The 12749-nt window shown below is 39.4% G+C and overlaps 1 protein-coding gene across 1 annotated transcript in view; it reads right to left on the reverse strand.

The window, feature by feature from the left end:
- The window catches only part of LOC108710191 (glycine receptor subunit alphaZ1), a 67835-nt gene extending 66516 nt beyond the window's left edge, over window positions 1-1319 (reverse strand). Inside the window, exon 1 of the mRNA XM_041586033.1 lies at window positions 12-1319. Within this exon, the coding sequence (XP_041441967.1) occupies window positions 12-67 (56 nt within the window). The 5' untranslated portion in view covers window positions 68-1319. The remainder of the gene's footprint in view (window positions 1-11) is intronic.
- Between the last annotated feature and the right edge of the window lie 11430 nt (window positions 1320-12749).

Here is a 12749-nt window from a genome sequence, read left to right on the forward strand (position 1 = left end):
AATATGATTACCTGAAGAATAGCACCGTCTCCCAAAGGTAGATGCCAAGCGCATTAAGGCTGCGCATCGTTTCGGTTGTGATGGATGTAGGCAGTGAGGGTTTGCTGGGTACAAACAACTGCTCGTGTTGCCTCTGCTCTGAACCCGGTGCTACTTTGGTCCTGTAAGATTTCTAATCAGCTGGAAGCTTGGCTCAATACCACATACACACGCGGCTTCTCCAAAGATCTCAGTTGAGCTAGATCTAGTTCAGCTGCACTGCTGCGAACACACGAGACACACTTCACAGGTTCTGATGATGCGCTCGGCCTAATTCAGGTCCATAAATACTGGGCAGTGATTGAGGGCGGGCTGATTATACCGGTTCGCATGGTGGAGCTATGTCAGCCCCTCGCTGGACAGTCCAGTTGCAGAAGCGCATCAGCCAGGTCTTAGTAAGGCAAGTTCAGCACCTCGGACAGAGCAGTTTATCCTATACACAGTCTCGGATAGCACAGTTATTTCAGCACCGCGCTGTAGAGCTGCATGGATCAGCCAGGTCAAGTTCAGCACCTCGGACAGCGCAGTTGTGTCTCTATAAAACAGCTCAGCACACAGTAGCAGAACGTAACGGATCAGCCAGGACTACGGACAGCGGCCGGCTGCATTGACCGCCTTGATTTGTCGGCAGCCCACAATAGCGAAGTTGCTACCTTCCTACCAGCTCCAGGTCTCTGCCCACGAACAAGGCGCATTAAAGAAATCTTAAGATGAATGGCACACCATCCACTGTAGTATCCCTTAAAAAATACCGCCTTTTCCACCCCCAAATTGTCTTCTCTGCTGTCTTCTTCTGTTTCTTCTTTGATCTTTGATGTTGTCAATCGTTCAGTCGCAGGTGTGGGTAGCCTGTCCCATCGCTTGTGTATGAAAGTCAAGAAGGAAGGATTTATGTTTCACTTTGGGGCGTTTTATGGTTAAAGCAACACATCAGTAATAATATACGGAGTTGCTTTTTTCTCTTGTCCAATCTTATGCATGGATGAGCCTTCAGTTCTAAACATATTTCTTGCTGTAGTCATGTACTAAACTAAAAAAACAAACATCTGGCAGTTCAAGTCCCTCCCTCTGGCTCAGCTCACTGGATTAACATGAGGTTTAAAGGCTCGTTGATTGGCTATAGACCACGTTCATCATTGGAATGTGTTAACCCCCGATATACTGGACAGTACTATGTCATTATATTCCCTATACCGTAACAGTAAATCATCTGAAGCCTCACCAATTTGCCTCAGAGGGGGAAAAAATTCCTTCCTGACTCCAAAATGGCAATCGGACCAGTCCCTGGATCAACTTGTACTATGAGCTTTCTTCCATAACCCTGTATTCCCTCACTTGCTAAAAAGCAATCCAACCCCCTCTTAAAGCTTTCTAATGTATTAGCCAGTGCAACTGATTCAGGGAGAGAATTCCACATCTTCACATTGTGAAAAAAACCTTTCTGAAAATTTAAACTGAACCTCTTTTCTTCTAATTGGAATGGGTGACCTCGTGTCAGCTGGAAAGACCTACTGGTAAATAAAGCATTAGAGAAATTATTATATGATCCCCTTATATATTTATACATAGTTATTATATCACCCCTTAAACGACTCTTCTGCAAAATCATAGTAACATAGTAAATTAGGTTGAAAAAAGACACACGTCCATCAAGTTAAACCCTAAATCTGTAATCTGAATATAACCTGCCTAACTGCTAGTTGATCCAGAGTAAGGCAAACAATCCCGTTTGAAGCCTCTCCAATTTGCCTCAGAGAGGGAAAAAAATTCTTCCTGACCCCAAGATCGGACCAGTCCCTGGATTAACTTGTACTATAGCAACATTGTACTTGGTTGAATCCTTATGGGTTAGCTATATCCACCTACAAAACAGTGACTGAACAACAGGAATTGGTGTAAAGTTACTTAGAGAGGTTCTCTGCACATTTGCAGAGTAGTATCTCAGAAACCACTGACAATAAGTGATGCGCGAAAACATTTGTCAGTCACACATTTGCAGCGAATTTCCACTTTCGCCACTGGCAAATCTCCCTGCAAAGCGTTCGAATTGCCCGTTTTTTTTCGTGAAAACATTTGAATTGCTTGATTTTTTCGTGAAAATGTTCAAATTGCTTGATTTCTTTGTGAAAACATTCAAATTGCTCGATTTTAGTGAAAACGTTCGAATGGCTCGATTTTTTTTCTTAAAAACGTTCAAATTGCACAATTTTTTTGTGAAAATGTTCGAATTGCTAGATTTTTTCGTGAAAGCGTTTGAATTGCACGATTTTTTTTGAAAACATTTGAATTTCACGATCTTTCAGATTTCATGATTTTTCTCGACTTTTTCGCAGTTCTTCGAATTTTGCGGGAAATTTGCAAATTTTTCGGGAAGCAAAACCGGAGAAATTCGCTATTCAATAGAAAATGTATTTGAATTTCAAAAGTGCTAAAGGAAGTTTACATCAATTAATTTTTGACAGGTTTAGAATCTGAATCTGAATTGAGTTAAATCCAGAATGAATCCTATATTTAGCACATACCTATGTTTCTTATATTGTATTATTCCATGTTGCAATTATTATTTATTTTGGGAGCTCGCTTCTCATAATTTTTGGCGAAAAGGTGGGCATTCACCTCTCAAGGTCATAAGGTATGTAACTGAAAATTCACCTTGCTCCCACATACATTGAGTATTCTTACCATATTCACTAGAGGCTGGCAAAAGAACTGAGGCATTGAATCATAAATGTTAATTATGGCACTCACCCCAGCTTTCACTTAGCAATACACAATGCTTCAGGGGTAGATCTTATATATTGCAAACTGGAGAGCTGCTGAATAAAAAGCTAAATAACTCAAAAACCACAAATAATAAAAAAAAATTAAAACCAATTGCAGATGATCTCAGAACAACCCCTTTAACTCACAGCCATTACTGTTGACTGAAGGCAGTTGTGCCTATTGATGCAGGTCACTGTGGGCCACCTGCCACCTTTAAACTGGCAGTTTCTCACAGCAGCATGATTATATTGCCACAGCTATAAAAGAGTCATACACCTTGCAAAGGTTAAATTCTGCTCACTAAAAAGTTCTAGATTGAAAAGTTCCTCAGGGAAGAACCTAGCTTTATCAATTCATCTCCCAGTAATATCCAGGTCATCCATTCTACACATTTTTAACCTACTCTAAGTTACAGGTTTATTAAAAGTGACATATGTGCCGAGTAATATACCGATTGCGTTCTGTGAAATCATATGCAGGTTAAATTTTTGCATAATATAAGAATATACAGGTGCATTTTTCACTGGAGATGTTCCCACAACATTATAATCGCTGCAGCAATTCACATGATGCTATAGGGAGTCTAAGTTTTAGGCTTGCCTTGCCTGTAGGGTGAATTCGAACTAGTCAATGACTACAGTAAAAAGCTTGCAGTTAATCATACAGTTACAGTTTATTTTATTTTCTCAGGTTCCTCTAGCAACTATTGGTATATATTGTTGCAATGCTCTGCCGTCCCAGGGAAGTTCTTCCTGCTAATTACAGCGTTGCAGGGTGAGTGATAAAACAGTGGATTCAATGATTGCAGCTCTCATCGCAATGGCCAATGGTTGCTAATTATAAAGGGTCCCAACAGGCAAGGGATTCGCAGGGTCATTCGATAGGAGCTGTTGAATACAAGCAAAATTATCATTCCTTGCTGGGCCTAACCTATAAGGATTGGCTTGTTGAGTAATAAAGTGAATTGATTAAACTTAAAGCAGAGGTATCAAACAAAGACACTATATTTATTTTGAACTATAACCCCCAGAAACCTCTGGTGGCCTGAACATTTTATAAATTGTACCCATCTGTATAATCTACCATTTTTTTGCACTTTGCACATTGTGTTACGCTGTATAGGAATGGATGCAGGTCTCTGCTCTTTGTTTCAGAATGCAGACACTTCCCAGATGATTACATCGGTTATTGCATTAGTCTTCCTAAATCTCACACTGGTCTTCAGACTGAACTTTTCCATCTAGCCAGTCCTACAGTTTGGAAACCACTGCTCAATGTTCCATAGCTAAATCACAAAGGGGCAGATTTACGAAAGGGTGAAGTGACTAATGCAGGCGAAAATTCGCCAGCGTTACCACTTTCAGGCACTTCGCCAAATTACTAATGGGCACAGGTGTAACTTTGCTAGCGAAAGAGACAGACACTAGCGCTCATTCACACTCTATTGGCAGGCGAATTTTCGCTCCGGCGAATGGACGTTACTCTATAAATTCGCTAAGGATTTCACTGAACTGTAACCGGGTTTCCCCATGCATTTTCTAACATATGGAACATAAACTATACACTGGGCTCATGTGTAGGGCATTATAACAACTCTATTTTCTTTATTAAGGTTCCCTGGACTTGTATAATGTAATGTATTTGCTGCAACATATACGTCCATTCAACTTTACAATTTCCCACCCTATGCAAATTAGCCAACGCTAGCGCATCTTCGGTTTGATTGCTGAAGTAACGCTAGCGACAATTTGCCAGCATTTGCGCCCTGGATGCAACTTTGCATTTTAGTGAATTAGCATTGTCTGAGTGAATTTTCACTTGGCAAGTGTAGCGATGGGTGCGAATCGGTTGCTGGCGACTTTTCGTCGGTTAGTAAATCTGCCCCAAATGGTCTTCACAATTCCTAGCATTGATTCCCCTGTGCCATTTATATTTGATCAAACTTCTGCAGACTCACACAATTTGATTTTATGGTTCCCCACCCTCTGCTTTGCAGTCAACAGTTCATAAAACAGAATAAAAGAATATCACAGCACAGTAATCACTCCCATTGCTCGTATATTGCCTTTCTTTGCTGCTCCCAGAATATTTTGTGCCTCGTTCCTCTTGGCCCATTTATTAAAACTGGAATTTTTCATGGAAAAATAAAAACTTGAATTTTTAGAGATTTATTATACCCATCTCAAACTTGTTGAGGTCATGTAGAAGTCAATGGCAGATGTCTCTGAAGTTGTTTCTTGACATTGTGATCTGCAAAGGATAGTCTGATAAAGTCAGCATTTTTTTTTCAAGAAAAATTGTTATATGAGTTAAATTCGTGGAAGGCAGTTTGGTCTGATTTGTTTTCCTGATTGTCAAGATTGTTTTATGCAATTAAAAAAATTTCATCAGCTCTCCTATTTCATCAGCTCTCCTATTTTTAAAAAAATACCATGATAATTCACTCTTATTAGCCTTGTATCATACATAGCAATGAGCAAACTTTTTTGCTAAGTGCAGTTTTGCAGCAAAATTAGCATGTTTTGCCAGCTATTATATGCTATTGTACAGCTAAAAACACCTCACATGATTATTCTTTTAGTTTTTTTACATTACAAACTCAGAGCTCCCTTATAAGGCTTCTATACTTGTGGAGTTCTTCTAGCAAGCACCACAGAGCTATCAGCTTCCTGTTTCTTCTTTCTTCAAATTTCTCATGGCAGAACTAAATAGATGACTTCCTAGTTAAAGTTTGCCATTTTGCCTTACTGAGAATACGCAATCGCTTGAAGAAAGAAGAAGCCAGAAGCCCATAGCTCTGTGGTGCTTGCTGGAAGAACCCTGGACCAATGCAGTTTTCTTTTGATAGGAGCACCGGCCCTGGGAAGCATCTTTGGATGAGATAAGTAAATTGTTTTTTGCAAGAATATCTTTACTCCACTGCGACAAGTATAGACGCCTTATAAGGGAGCTCTGAGTTTTTTGCCACCCCTGGTAACTGGCCCCTTGTCAGGGTCTTATTTGTTCCAGTTCATGTACGCACTCCTGGTGGGGGGGTGTTCCCTGCAAGTTCTGCCTGGAGACGTCATGTCGTGTACGTCATAACTCTGGAGGCATGAGCGGTGACGCTGGATGGCATGACACTGTGGCATAGGTGGGGAGAGCTATTTAAAATGGCTCAGTGTTACTGTCAGTGCTCGGAGTTTTCACAGTACATTTTGTTTTACCTAATTGCTTATTCACAGTTTTGACACTTGTTGTCTGCTCCACTACTCAACGGACTTTGCTCTGGTATCTTGCTTGATCTCCTACTTATTGCTAACCCTTTATTGCCTGCTCACTATTCTAGGCCTTATCCTCTGGTACTTCATCAGATCTCCTGCCCAAAAAATGCTGAGCTTTGCTGCCTGCTTGACTATCCTTTGGTACTTTGACTGATCTCCTGCCTAACTATCGCTGACCCTTGGCTTGTTTTTGACCCCTATAATCCAGTCTTCACTAGATACTCCTCTGTGTATAATTGAGAGTGTGCTTGTGGGGAGATGTTAAAGGAACAGTAACACCAAACAATGAAAGTTGTTTAAAGTAATAAAAATACCATGTACTGTTGCCCTGCACTGGTAAAACTGGTGTGTTTGCTTAAGAAACACTACTGTAATTCATATAAACAAGCTGCTGTGTAGCAATGGTAGAAAATGAAAAAAGACTATATGGCACAGGTAAATAGTGGATACCAGATAACACCATTATGTTCTACAGAGCTTATCTGCTGTGTAACCTGAGCCTTTTCTGAATAGCTGCCCCCATTGCTACACAGCAGCTTATTTATATAAACAATAGTAGTGTTTCTGAAGTAAACCCAGCAGTTTTACCAGTGCAGGGCATTTTATTTGTATTACTTTAATACAATTTAATTTTTTGATGTTTATGTTCTTTTAAGGTGGTCCTCCTCAGCACTCCCATTCCAGAATCTGGTAAGCCTGACACTGCTCACTGCCACCTGAGGCAAGGTTTTCATGTTACTTCATGGCAGGAGGGGTCCTACTCTTGTCTGTCTTGAATAGAGTGCTGCCAAAGACAATTAACTTTCTATCCAAGGAAGGGAGAAGCGCAAGTTATAGCCACTTCTGCAATGCCACATGTGATTAAGAAATAATTCCACCACTCAAATCAATAAGCCAGAAATGATGCGATCTCCACCTTGAAAATATTCGATGCAACTTGAACGTGATTCAGAAAAATTGTAAATCAGTTAATGCTTGGGTTGCAGCTTGCACATGGTGTGGCAATTTTTTTTTTTAAAAACTTGCACTGAAAAAAGATAGCTTCCATTGACTTTTGCATGAACTTGGCAACTATTAGACTATTAGAACTTTTACATTTTAATTTTTTGATTTTTTTTCTTCTGCTTAATAAATATTATACATTCGAGCTTTTCAAAGCAAAATATAAATTCAGGAGATTTTAATTTAATTTATAAATCCCCTCCTAGCATTCCAGCTGGGATTCAGAAAAATTGTTACTGGCATTTAGTAATTATTACATCTTTTGTATTCCCTTACACTCCCTTATTTCTTATAGGGTGTATTTTAATGTAGTGTATGAATTGATATTAAATGTAATATAGTGCCTGTGCCAAGGGCTTTTCCCTAGGGGCTCCTTATTAGCGAGAGAGAGAAAGCCCATAGGTTTGCATAGGGTAGGAAAGTAATTAAAGATGAAGAGGCCTGCAGGGAGTTCAATATATGTAAAACAGAATGTGCAGAGATGGAACATCCCGAGCAAGTTATATATTTGTGCTTAACCCCTTTCTGTCACACACAGATTCCAGTGCTAACGTTGGTCTCCAAAGCTTTCATGTGGATTCAGTGTTCCCATAAGGTTAGAGAAAGGAAGAAGCAATGACAGAGAATATAGAGCTTATTTACAGACAAAAATGCAGCATGCAAATTCTGGACACAATTCATCATGGCTAAGCAGCGTTTCCCCCCTAAGCACAGTTTCGCTGTGAAAATAATACCAATAGAATCTAATGGGTGAAAAAAATTTGTTGTGTGTCAAAAGTTTGTTGTGCAATTTTTTCGCCCATAGACTTCAATGCATTTCGGCAAATTTTGCAGTTTCGTACATTTTTGGAGAAACGAAACGGGTCAGATTCACCATTAGTTAATATGATGTTTCCATGTTATGCACTTGGTGTAAATCTGCTGTGCCTATTGATGCTGCCTGCAGAGTTCATCCTAGAATTACCTAGAACTTGAAGGTGGTAGTAGCTGCAGGGTTCCCAAGCACCAGTAAGCACAAGTGCTAGCAATTCAGAAGAGAAGAAAGGAGAGACACATAGTGCCGAGCATCACTATAGGGAAATGCAAGGAGTGTTTTTTGTCAAAAGTACAATAAATGGTGTCAAAAGTGTGCACACAGAAGTTGCACTTGACCCCAAGTTTGCTGCAAATATCTAATACAGGTAAGATCCAGGGTTCACTCAAAACTCACGAAATTATATGCAATAAACAATGTTTGCATGCCATTTAAGCACCTAGTTAGAAAGATGCCAGATGTTATCCAGCACATCATGTACTTAGCTGCATTGTGCAATTGCAGAGCTCCTGTTTAGATTAACATCATCACCCTTGATTACAGTTTTAATGAACAGTATCTCAAGTGTCCGAAACCCATACCCGATAGAGAAAGGAGCTCTGTCACATTCAATTATCTTTATTTTAACTTATTCCTAGTAACAAATGAGGTAATTCTCACATCCTGTCAGTTTTTATTGAGTTCTTTACATTCCATTGACATCATTATAATTTGAAATGAGTTTTCCTCATCTTGCTATAAGTTATTTGTTTATTGAATATTATTTAGACAGTTGCAAATACATTACTTTGGGGCTGTCCTGCTAGAGGCTGAGGCTAAATGCAGCTCTATATGGCCCAAGATCTCCATTTAATTATTTGCATAGTATTATATAATATAATCCAGCTCATCAGCATCTGTCATATTAGATCATTTGTCTAGTACTGGGAAGATGCTGGACAAAGCTGTTGGTGGGGTGCATCTCAAAGAAATCCTCAAGCACAGTCTGGTTGCTGCAGTCCTGCAACACCTAAGTTGGAATACTGAAAAAAAGTGCACAGTAATCTCAATCTGTTTAATAACATCACAACGGGATACAGAGTAATACAGTGTATTGTCTACAGTGTAAGTTAAATTGCAAGATGGATGGAGTAGTACTGGCAAGTAGAGAATTCAATATGATTTAATTTTTGCACATGTGAGCGTTTTTACAATTTAATGTTTTGGAGATGGATTCCTGTTTATTGTCCCAAATAAAAAATCCTACAAGCTCATAGCATGGCTCCAACCATAATTCCACAATGACTCAGATTTTTTCCTTTCAGTTTCTTTGCAAATCCCAGTTCTTATTTGCTCTGACCTTGTTATTTTTTAGAAGACAAATTATACTTTTGGTATACAGTAAATCATGCCTACAGAATTATCTCTGGGCTTGCATCATAAATACAATCCTTAATGTATAACAGCTATGCCCCATGGCTATAGAAATATCTAACCTGTGCATCAGTAGCTATGAAATAATTTATTAAACTTGAAGTTGATGCATTAAAGTAATGTTTTAAGGTTCCCAAACTGTGGCATTACCCCCATTTTGATGTGCACAGAGCTTTAGCTGGAGTCCAGCATGAAGGCCAACTAGATGGGAATTTAAGAAGAATCCGTATTTGCTTTCCTAGATACTTCTTAAAGGAACAGTTCAATGTAAAAATAAAAACTGGCTAAACAGATAGGCTGCGCAAAATAAAATTGTTTCTAATATAGTTAGTTAGCCAAAAATGTAATCCATAAAGGCTGGAGTGAGCGGATATCTAATATAATAGTCAGAACCCAACTCTTAGTTAGTCAGTGACTTGAAGGGGGGCAACATGGGGCATAACTATACAGTAACAGTAGTGAGGCTTTTGATCCTTAGCATGTAGGTGAGATTCAAAACCAAATAGTTATAACCCATATAGCTCCCCCTCAAGTCACTGACCAATCAGAAAAGCAGAAAGTTGAGTTCTGGCTATTATGTTAGATATCTGTTCATTCCAGTCTTTATAGCTTTTGTTTTTGGCTAACTTTATTGAAAACTAATATTTTTATCTTAAAAAAAATGCACGGTTTTAAGGTCAATGAGATTTGGGGGTAAAGTCTCTTTGTCGACAGCCTACATATGACCCCACACTTTTAAGCTATTGTAATAGCATGTTCTCCCTTTACTATAAAAACGGTTACTTTTACAAGCCTTAACTATAAAGGTTTTAATACTATAGATAAGTGTTCTTAACTCTGTAAGGAGAACTAAGGTTCGATAAAACAGATATTGCACTGGTGCAGGAGACTCATTTCTCCCAGGACATGCCACACAATCTGCATTCCAAGTATTATTCAACAGGGTACAACACCTCAGCGTGTTCTGAGAAAGCAGGGGTGGCAATTATTGTACATAAAGACTGCTCGCTACAGGTAAATCAGTTAACCGGTGACCCTAATGGGTATTTCTTAATTCTTGAAGATCCTTAATACTCCACTCCTCATTGCCAATAACTATGCACCCAACAGGGGCCAAGTGAAATTCCTTAAAAATGTTTATTTAATAAAATCTCTGCTTCCTCTGCCCCTGACAAAAGTTTCAGGAGAGACTTTCATATTCCCATCTCTTAATCCACTGATAGGTCACACCCCTCATCTGATACAAATTCCCATATACTATCCAAATATTATAAAAAGTTACTATATAATGTAGCTTTGTTTGATTCCTGGCATATTCATCACACACTTGGTCAACAATATACATTTTATTCAGCCATGCACAAAGTCCATACCAGCCTGGACTGTCGCCCAACCTTGCCTTAGACTCCACTACACCTCTGATATATCAGCAATTACGTGGTCAGACCACTATCTGGTCATATTGGCCCTTGACATGTGCACTATCCCATCTAAAATGCTGTAATTGAGGCTCAAAGAAACTATATTACATAATCCAGAAATCTTAAGCAAAATAGAGATATTATTAAAAGAATATTTCTCTGGGAGGCCCATAAGACTGCTATGAAAGGACACTTTATAGCCTTATCTTCCTCCAGAAAAAGTCAACAAACTCAGCTACAGCAAAACCTGTTATCTCAACTGAAACATCTAGAGTCCCTTTATAATGAGAAGAACGTGTCAGATGCATTACTTGGTCAGATTATCGATACACTTAACGAACTTTGGGGCAGATTCCCTAAGGGTTAGTTCACACAAGGAGATTCGGGGAGATTTTGTTGCCTGGCGACTAATCGCCTCGTCTTCTGAGCGACAATCTCCCCGAACTGCCTCAGCGACTTTGGAAAATGCATCGCCGCGTGTGCTTTAGTGCAGGTGACTTTTCATTATTGCCTATGGGAAAACACGCTGAGGCAGTTCAGGGAGATTGTCGCTCAGAAGACGAGTCGATTAGTCGCCAGGCGACAAAATCTCCCGAATCTCCTAATGCTAGCAGAAATTCACCAGTGTGATGTCATTTCGGAACTTCGACGATTTCCTAATGGGCGCAGGCATCACTCATTTTTTTTACTTTAAATGAGGCGTCACTCATTTTTTTTTACTTTAAAAGACATGATTAAACAGGCTAATGGTACTTTCTAAAGCAAGAAGCCCTGATCTACAATGCCCCAAGTCTTTCCCTTTTGTGGTATGAATATCTCCAATAAAAACATTATTTTGCCCCCATACTGTTAGCAAGCAGAGATGATTTATTCACTTCTTTTGAACACCTGGCAGTCCACAGCCTCACTCAGAAATGTTTTATTTTCACTATTTATAAGCTATTGGTCAATCCCTTCCTGGTAGAAGGTTGTAAACATAAATACATGCAAAAGTGGACACCCATATTGGGAGGACTATTGAAGAAAAAAGATGGGAATCCATATTGGACAATACTAAACGAGGGATTACATGCATCAGGCAGCAGGAAAATATTTACAAAATACTAATGTACTTTTGTTCCTCAAAATATGGTCTTCTTGGGAACTACTTTCAAATCCAACTTGATCATAGGCTTGAAAATACAACTTAGCAGCAGCTAAGGCTGTTTTGATTTTCTTTCTTTTTTCTTATTTGAATTTTATCTACCGTATATACTCGTGTATAAGCCGACCCGAGTATAAGCCGAGGTACCTAATTTTACCTAGAAAAACTGGGTAAACTTATTGACTCGCGTATAAGCCTAGGCTGAGAAATGATGGACTGGGAGACTTGGCACTCTATTACTAAATACCCCCAGAGCTCACAAAAAGATGGCACAGCAGCAAGTACATGTATAATACCCCCAGATATCATAGCAGAATGGCACAGATTTAATGCCTGCACTGCTCTCTGGCTTTAACTAGAAAGTGGACCAGTAGCCAGCACAATGAACTGTTGAAAAATCACTGCTGCATTGATCTCCATCCCTGAATAGTGCATCTCCTCTACTGTGCGCCGGTACTTACGGTAGGAAGCGCTGGATTAGGGCAGTCTTGCCGACCCCACGGATGCGGAGCCCCATCAGGGGTGCAGGGGACACGGAGGAGCTCATGAAGCGCAGCCTGTTTTGCAGCCTTCTGCGTATGACTCGCGTATAAGCCGAGGTAGAGTTTTTCAGCAAATTTTGAGTGCTGAAAAACTCGGCTTATACACGAGTATATACGGTACTTCTTTGTGTTTTTTGGTTGTTCATATACCAACTTTTTACGTTTAGTTTTTGGGTCTGTGTGCAGATAAGTTTTAGTTGTAGAAGACATTTCCACGATGCTGCCCACTACCCTTGAAAACATATCACACATCTATTGAAACAAATAGGACTGTTTTGCCACCAATATGTCTTTCTATATGCTAAATACATTTCCATTAAGTAAAAGGGACTGTTTTATTGTTACAGA

This window comes from Xenopus laevis, chromosome 3L (genome assembly GCF_017654675.1).
Source record: "Xenopus laevis strain J_2021 chromosome 3L, Xenopus_laevis_v10.1, whole genome shotgun sequence".
Lineage (NCBI taxonomy): Eukaryota > Metazoa > Chordata > Amphibia > Anura > Pipidae > Xenopus > Xenopus laevis.